This window comes from Brachyhypopomus gauderio, chromosome 1, assembly GCF_052324685.1.
Source record: "Brachyhypopomus gauderio isolate BG-103 chromosome 1, BGAUD_0.2, whole genome shotgun sequence".
Lineage (NCBI taxonomy): Eukaryota > Metazoa > Chordata > Actinopteri > Gymnotiformes > Hypopomidae > Brachyhypopomus > Brachyhypopomus gauderio.
The window spans coordinates 29,238,046-29,247,250 of NC_135211.1; the positions used below are offsets into that span (position 1 = coordinate 29,238,046).

At 43.8% G+C, this 9,205-nt stretch overlaps 1 protein-coding gene across 1 annotated transcript; it reads right to left on the bottom strand.

Annotated features, from left to right (window-relative positions):
* Window positions 1-532: 532 nt before the first annotated feature.
* LOC143516322 (PAK4-inhibitor INKA2-like) lies at window positions 533-8,398 on the bottom strand. The gene is made up of 2 exons (XM_077007880.1): window positions 7,963-8,398; window positions 533-2,317 (listed from the first exon to the last, which is right to left on the bottom strand). Exons 1-2 carry the CDS (start codon window positions 7,996-7,998, stop codon window positions 1,274-1,276), a joined length of 1,080 nt encoding a protein of 359 aa, XP_076863995.1. The 5' UTR covers window positions 7,999-8,398; the 3' UTR covers window positions 533-1,273.
* Window positions 8,399-9,205: the final 807 nt, after the last annotated feature.

A 9,205-nucleotide genomic window follows, 5' to 3' on the forward strand; every position in this document is an offset into this window, starting at 1 on the left:
CAGAATTAACAATAACCGTTGCCAGTGATCAAATTACATTAGCCATGTAGCTAACCCCAGGTCCCACATGGCTTTGTGCCCAGATCATAGACTCTTTCATAACAACTCTTTTACACCAGTGATTGGGTCAGTTTTACAGGATTATTCATGACAAAGCCTCCGTTTAACTTAGGTTGCAAACCTGACATAAAAGGGCTAATAGTTAAATTACTTAAATAGTAATTACTTAATAATTACTTCCTATTAGTTAAAATATACAAACAGTTGGTATCCATGAGAGGAAGAACTACTTTCACACCCTGAGAGCTCTATCAGATTGTCAGGTATAAATTTCAAATTAAAATTTGATCTTCACACAATCTTTAGCCATTTTTCAATGCTCGAGATTAGCCACGCCAGTGGTTCTCAAACTTCTTAGACAAAGTACCACCAACTGTCAAACGAAAAACCTCCACGTACCACCTACTACCCCCCCCCCCCCCCCCCCCCCCCCCCCCCCAAAAAAAAAAAAAGAAAAAGCTGTTTGGCAAGTTTAAGTTGTTGACGGGGGGGCGGGGGGGGCGAATGTAAATTGTTACCGGGAGGATGTAAAATAGACACGAATTAAGTATTAGGCTATATCACGATGGTTGGCGCCAGAGCGAACTAGTAACTCATTGAATCATAGATGTGGATCAGAGGTTTATAAACTAGATTTTTTTTGTCGACGTGAGAAATCGGATGTGTGGCGTGTGAAGACGGTCAAATGCGTGTGTCTCACGCATTTGGCAACCCTGCTCATTACACACATATGTTATAATGTAGTTCTCCTGTAGTTCGTGTTGGTAGTGGTTGGTACAGCACAAAAATTCTTCGTGCGACATGCCCTCATACGCATATCGCACGTAAACGAGCAAGTTGTCTAAATCTGCGACATCTAGGGATTTATCTAACTGCAGTGAGAAGCATTTACTCATTTTAATTATCTCGGTCAATGTTTGTCTGACGTTGTCCACCATTTCATCAATTCTGCGAGTGACCGTGTCGTTTGAAAGATGCACCAGGTCGAACTGTTTAGCGACATTTTCTCCGCACATAATACGAGTAATCCCTTTTAGTTTCTGAATTTCAGGACTTGTCATAATTCTGTTTTAATAAAAAAAAATGTGTTGTGTAAAAAAAAAAAAACCTCAAAGCATCTTTTATTTTCCGAGTTCATCTGGCGTACCACCGCGGGGTGCTTTGCGTACCACCAGTGGTACGCGTACCACAGTTTGAGAACCACTGAGCCACGCTAATCCCAAACAGCTGTGTTATAGTCAAACATAGGCTGGACCTTTTCCACAGATTCTCCAAGTTTACCATCTATGAAAAGCTCTAAGAAGCGTGTTTTCTCATCTGGTGGCTGAGGGAAGGTGCTGCCCTTTGCTTGCTCATGCCCTGACCAGAACGGCAAGTAGAAGCCGCCCTTTGTCTTGGCTGCTTTCTTGGGACGTTTGAAGAGCTCTGCCTCTCGTTTGTGGCCTGGTGACATCCAGCCTGTTTTCTCCTTCAGCAGTTTCTCCCGATCGGGCCTCACGCTACGCAGCAGTTTCTTGAAGAGGTTCCCAGTCAGCGAGAACCTCCTGCTGGCCTCCTGCAGTTGGCCCGAGTGGAGAGAGCAAGTCGAACCCTCTGATTCGCAGAGTCCAAACCTGCCTTCTTTCTCCAGGTCGGGGAGGTCCAGCCAGTTTCCCACAAGGTCAGCAAGCACGTTGTCTCCCAGCACCAGAGGCTGCCGATTACGGCTGTGGCTCATGAGGGTAGAGGTCCAGTCACCGGACTCGTCGAAGCTGTCCTCTGTGTAATCACTGTCCAGCGACGGGCCCTCTCGGGACAGGCTGTGCAGGATGCTGGGCAGATCAGCTTGTGATAGTTGTGATGGTGGGGTTGAGCGCTGTCCTTCAGGCTGCTGGCCCATGAGAGGTTGGTGTAGGTTGAGGCTGCAGGTTTCCTCCCGTTGACGGACATTTCCTGAGACTCGACGGCGTAAAACCGCGCTTTCACTCTCCATGCTGGACGAGGAAGATGAACATCCAGTGCTGGAGCTGAGAGAATCCTGTGATGGCCCCTGCTTCTCTTGGCCCGCAGGGGCCCTCAGTAACTTACACCACTGCTCCCTAGGATAAGGGGGAGGGTTTGGGAGCTCGGGCTGTGGGTGAGACGCTGCTCTAGATTTTCCCGAGATCTCCAGTTGCTCGAGCGCAGTTTGCACTTGGAGAAGTTTGAGTTCTTGCAGAGCACCCATCATGGAGTTCATCTGAGCATGAAGCCCTTCACCAGCCTCCTGCATAGAGAGCTACAGAAGGCAGAAGCGAGTGAAAAAATCAGACATGATTGGTTAGCATGAAAAGAGCTCTGTGAAAACATCTGCTTTGTAAGCACGCGATTACTAACCCTTTGAAAAGACGCATCCCAAAAACAATTTAAATGTCTCTGGATGCTGAATAAAGTTTGTTTTTGCTGGTTCAATAAGAATAAAACTGCATCACAACACTAATGCAAATAAAAACCTTCCTTGCTGATGATGTAATGATGTAAGTCACATGTGACAATATATTCCCCCACAGACTGACATAATGCAACATTATTGATTGCTTTTCATTACACTCCAGACATATATCAGTAATTCAAACACGAGCTATTATCTTACCCTGCATCAGCTTTCAATTAGGGGTTTCTCTCTTACTTCTGGGAATGTCATCAGTCTCTTGTGCTCTTATCTTCCCAAGGCTAAGGCTAAGTCTGCTACCCCTATATGTAGCTTTTTGCCAATTGGAGACCTGGTTCCACCCTGGCACCCAATAAGAATGTCTAGACTGTAATCCCCAACAGAGGGGCTGGTTCACCCAAGCATGATCAATAGACAAAAACGAGTGAGAGTTTCAGCAGTGGGGAGGGGGAGTATGCCATATGTTAGATGGTTGTGTTTCAGTCTCTCTCTGCATACAATTAAAGGATTCGCTCAAAAGGGGGAAAAAAAAAGGATTCGCTCAAAAGTTTGTCATAGCCATGTCTACGGATAGGAACACAGGCCCTCAGAGTCATCATTTGATGACAATCCTGTCACAATATCATCTTGGGAGTCATTTCAGTGCTCAGAAGAGAGTGGCTTGGACAGTCACAGTACAAACGTTCCAGTCCGGGAGCTATAATGCTTCGTGCGGCTTAACTGACGTGGTTTAATTAACCAGCAGAGCCTAGCCAGCCTAGCGAGGATGTCGTATCCCAGGAGGAGAAAAGCCACATCACATAATAGCCAAATCCAGCATCATATGAAAACAATTCTGGATTTCCCCAGTAAATCTGCAGCTGTGAAGCACTGAGGCTTTTGTTCAGGATATAAAAAGCCTTTGGTCCCATGTTAGCTTTATAGAAACAGAATATGCAGCAATGACTGTCTGCTCATCTCCATCTAGTGTATCTACACCCCACACATATGGCTCACGTCATTAGAGATAATTGCCCGTCTTTATGAGGATAACGTCCCATAATTGCTGTTTCTTGGGTAATCCCATGTGCATTATTACATGGACTATGGTGCTCTGCCTTAGCAAATGCCTACTGCAGAGCTTCCAGAGACAATGATCCTCAATCTTTGAGTACCACATTCAGTCCAGGAATAAAGTCCAGGAATACAGTTCAGGAATATCACCACATACCGTTTTAAATATGAACCCAGCACATGAACCCAGACTTCCATTTTCTCATCCACTGATTCAGTGTTTCTTTAGCCTCAGACTTTAGTCAGACTATTACACAGAAGTCAAACAACACTGCTGAACTCGCCTCACAAGACGGCCTAATAGGGCGTGTCACTTAAATAACCCACTTTGCTTAATGAAAGTAATTCTTAGCTTGTGGCCTACATAATTCACTTATGTGTAAGGCTGGTGCACATGCGCTTTGTAGCATGTCGTGGGAGCAGCGATTACACCCAGACACAGCGGCACTAGGATGACCACCACCGTTCCATCCAATCGTGCACGTTTTACTGATTAAATCAGCTTTTACTATCACTCCCTCTAGGGCCTTGGCATTTCCCAGCATCAGCCGGCATGTTTACTCTAGTACAGTGCATATGTCCCCCTGGTAACATGCAGAGGATTGAGACTTGGACTCCTAATGGCCTCCATTTGATTAAACTGGAGAAAGTGTTTCACATGCCTCATTAATGAACATGCAAATGTCAGTGTCAGCTCCATAGGAAAACAGCAGGTTTTAAATCAGAGCAACAAAATCCTTCATGTGGTGACAGAGGGTGTGTTCAAACATGCATGCATAGGCTGCATGTAAACACAAATGCATAAGCACATTTAAACACAAATGCATAAGCACATTTAAACACAAATGCATATGCATATTTAAACACGCATGCATATGCACAATTAAACACGCATGAATATGCATAGGGTGCATTGAAACATACATTCATGCTTGGCAGAACTGAAAAGCATCTTTTACTATATCAAAGAAATAGCAACACAGAGCACAAACACCCCCCCCCCCCCCCCCCCCACACACACACACACACAAGCACATATGAAGGAGGCAGTCACAGAGACTAATAAGATCATTTACAGGAGACTGTGTGGTAAGTCATAAGAGTCAACAGAGCCATTCAGCGTGACTATTCTGGATGCAGGAAATGAATCCCCTGAGGTGACCAGTGCCAGAGCCCTCAAAGCTACAGCACGAATTTCAGAGTCTCGCTCATTAAAAATGAATGTTGTGTTGTTTGGTGTTCGGGTTGTGAGTGAAAATGAGATCTGACCCTAGGGGATACACAATGTCTCTGAACTAATCTATGTGTGTGTGTGTGTGTGTGTGTGTGTGTGTGTGTGTGTGTGTGTGTGTGTGTGTGTGTGTGTGTGTGTGTGTGTGTGATTTTGATAGTGAAGCAGTCAGAGGTCCGGATTGGAGCCATCGACACTGGGAGGTGCACTAATTGATGGTTTCCTGGAGGACCTCATTTTGGGAGCAGTAATTTAGACATGGGCAACTTGCACTGCTGCTAACCTTCAGTGATACCCAGTGACATGGAGCTATGCACAAATACATAAACTGAACATTCAACAACAAACTGACTGGCTAAAATATCTGATTAAATACAAATTATGATAACCTGCAGGTCTGTTTGGATACTATCAACAACATATTAAAATTGGCTGTGTGTGAACTCTGTGTCATCTTGTAAATTGCAGTTGATGATAACTGGCATGTGTGAGATACAGTAAACATACCTGCTACCTGTTGCATCCTAGAATCATTGCAGAAAGTTGAAAAAAGATCAGATTTTAAGAAAGATTCTTCATTCTTTATATTTTTTTCCTGTTCTATCTTAGCCACTCCATCCTAAAGATCTTTAGGTTCACCATGGGCACACTAACATAAACAAATTAACACATTTATGAAACGACACCGGTACTGTTGCATATTTCTATCCTTTGAAGGGGCAGCTGGTCTGTCTAAATCCACCCGGACGGACCCGGACGGTCCGGACCTTTGTGCAGCGCTGGTCCTACGCCATCATTTCAACTGTGACAAAGGCCGGTGTTGGCAGATGCCAGAGTGCGCCTGCGTGTGCATGAGATGTGGGCGTCTGTGGTCTAGGCTGCTACCTCTGCATGACATAAAGCATGCCGAATATCAGGAGGTCAGATGAGTCGAGTTACAAAAAGAACCCACATTTGCTGCTCCTGCTCCTTATGGGACTGAAAAAGTTTGACCTGAGATGTTCTGGGATCTCCCAAGGAGAAGTATGGTTAGTATGGTTAGTATGTAGGTATGGTTAGCCTACAGGTTGCACTAACATGCGAAATTAGAATGAGTTGTATTTAGAGAGGGCTTAATTCATGTTGGCTATTTAGAGAAACATTGATAACGGTAATCCTAGCTTAGTTTATTTATTCATCCAAGTCAACCCTCCAGGAGGAGATTCCCCCCTCGTAGACTGAAATAGCCGTGTGTTTTGGACAGGTCAGAGGTCATGTCTTTGTGTGACACTCCCCCCCACTGTCCCCATCAGCCACTGCTTGACTTCACACATGTGCCACACAGACAGTATTGAATCAGCTGGTCAGCAAGGCTAAAGCTGGTAAGCAAGACTAACCAGCACTCAATCAGATTCCTGCACAATCACAATCCTCAGCAAAAACTATCATAGTGAAACGACACAACAGAGTACAGTAATATAGATCGGTGAAAACCACGCTTCTATATTAAGAACGTTAATGCTCAGATCTTAACAGTTGCACTAATCCTCTTCTGCCTGAGTGGCAGGTACCCGGCAGGGTGGCATCTAGGCAGCCTGGTGGCATTGCTGGCAGCGTTGTGCTGTCTGAAGCCCCAGCGCCAGACTGCTCTCCCTGGGCAGCAGGGGCGGGGGGGTGCCACTCCCTTCTAACCGCATCCGCAGCCATACGCACTGTTATGAACGCAGATACGGCAGCTGTGCCAGAGCCCGGTGCATGCACGCTTGCCACGGGCCTGCCTGGGCTGGGCCAGCGGCCAGATGGCACATGTGTGGCTAATTTAGCACCGCCGTCTCCAGAAACTGGAAACATCATTGCCTTGGGTTGTGCCATGCTCGTGGTTCTGAGGGTAATATCTCTAGTCCTTTTGATAGATGCTTTTAAACAGCCTAAGCCAGTTTGCAACTTCTAAAGTGATTTCTTTACATTGCTGCCAAGGAATTTGTATATGAGCTGTCTAAATACTGGCTGTGAGTGCCAAACACACTCTTAGACAGCTCAGCTCTGTCTTATCAAGTAGAACCGAGTCTCAGAGCTGTTGGAGGGATATGAAGCGTTCAAGTATGGAGGGAGATTATCGCAGGCCCAGACATGGACAACGGGAAATCATCTGTTCAGAGAACTTCACGTTCTCTTCATTTACAGGCTGGTATGTCAGCCAGTGATCTACATCCATATCTGGTATTTCAGTCAGTGATCTACATCTATATCTGGTATTTCAGTCAGTGATCTACATCCATATCTGGTATTTCAGTCAGTGATCTACATCCATATCTGGTATTTCAGTCAGTGATCTACATCCATATCTGGTATTTCAGTCAGTGATCTACATCTACTTCTATCACAGCTTTTGTCTCCCGGCCTCATAAAGGGTTATCAAGATGCTGGTATGCATGACCGGAATACAGTTGAGCTGCAAATTACAACCTGGTCTCTGACCTCTGACCTCTACCCCAGCTAGACCATGGAGGGATTGAACAGTTGACCTTTTGATTATTGCTGCTTCCACCAGTTTTATGGCCCTTGCAAGTTCATGAGGATTTAAATATCATTGTTAATAAAGACGCAGTTTAAGATTATGATTAATGGTATCTCTGAATAGATTTTCATACCAACTCAAATCAATAAACAAAGGCTACCTCGAATCATTAAATATCCTTGTACATTTTCCTGTTAATGGTTTAGTGTCAGACTTTCATAGAATCAAAACAGAATATGCAAGAATGATTTAAGAATGCTTAACAGTTTAACAACAGCTTAACAAAAATGTAAACAATAACAAATCACGTAATCTTGCAATTTCAGAAACAGAAACAAACTAAAAGAATTTAAACATGGATTGAACTGTCAGACGAGCATGTAAATCATTCAATTTTGATATAGTCAATGCTATTAAAAACTCGCTTGGATAAGAGTCTATTGAAAACGCAGTAATAGGCTCTTTCAGTGAACAAATGTGAATTTGTGATTCAATCTTATCAAAGTGGCATAAAATTGCACCCGCATAAATTGCACCCTTTAAAACATTTACAACGACTCTTCTTTAAACATTCAATTTTAAACATTTATAACTCTTCTTTAACCAGACTGCAACGCGACCATGCGAGAAATTCAAAATGAAAGAAAACCTAGTGGCAAATTACTCGGCATAATTATCCGTTAGAATTAATGCGCTTTCATTTATACATACCAGTTCTTGTCTGAGTCGCCTCAGACATGTGTCCATTACTCTGCGCTCTTTGCAAACCAACCCCTTCCCTTACAGGGAAAACAACTCGTCGACTACTTTTCCTTCATCAAGTTATCCTGAATTCTCTGGCAATTTCTTTTCGGCTTCTCTACTAATGATCATACAAGGCGAATCATCTCGATGAATGCGTCTCTTCAAATGTGGTCTGCGCGGTCTTCGGTGTCCAGGAAAAATATGCATGTAGAGCACATGTCCAAAAGTTGCCCAAAAAAGGCTGGTATGGGTAGGACGACAGACATTTGATGGCCTTTTCTCTTAAGTCATGCACTCCTTAAGTCAGCTGTCCGTTATTTCCGAGCTGAACCGAACTGAATGACTCCTAACGGCAAAAGGTTCGCTCTCCACGAGGACCCCCTCCACAGTATAACAGTCACCACCTCCCAGTACGACAGACATAAGGTGATTTGCTGATTATTCTTTTGTGTGTGTGTGTGTGTGTGTGTGTGGTGTGTAGTATAATTGCACATTTTGTTGAAAAAAAGCTACATGTATAAACACGTATATGGACAGATCACATTTCAGAGGTGTTCACTATGATTCAGTGTGATTTCGAGTGTGACTTTGTGTTAAGTACTAGAGCACTTGTTTAAGTGCATTTATAAAATTTGGAATTTTAGGTATGCATGCAATTACCTCTATGTGTCTGTCTTTATGCACATAAATCAGACACAGTCCTTGACTTGTACTATACTAGTCCAGAGAACAGACATGGTATACCACCTGATAGGAAAGAAAAACAGTTAATCAGTGGAAAGGCCTGCTCCAGACCCACTCTGCAGTCTGAGTCCCTGCTCCAGTGCCGTCTGCAACTGGGCACGTATGGCTGTTTATGCTTCTGGGACAAACAGCATTCTGGAACTAGAACATTCTGGAACTAGAACATTGTGGAACCAAAACGTTCTGGAACCAGAGCATTTTGGAGCCAAAACATTGTGGAACTAGAGCATTCTGGAACCGCTTCTGTCACTAATCAGACATCTTCATTAAGATTTGTCCAGAGTGAAGTCAATTATTGCACTATATACTATACACTTTATATACAACAAACTGATTAAGAGCAAACAGAACTCTCGCATACTGTAAGGACCTGTAAATTAATGGCCATTCTAACTTATGCCATTATAGATAGCACATGCATGCAGAGCAGAAGTAGTTTTCATATTTCAGAGTCTCTAAATGCTAA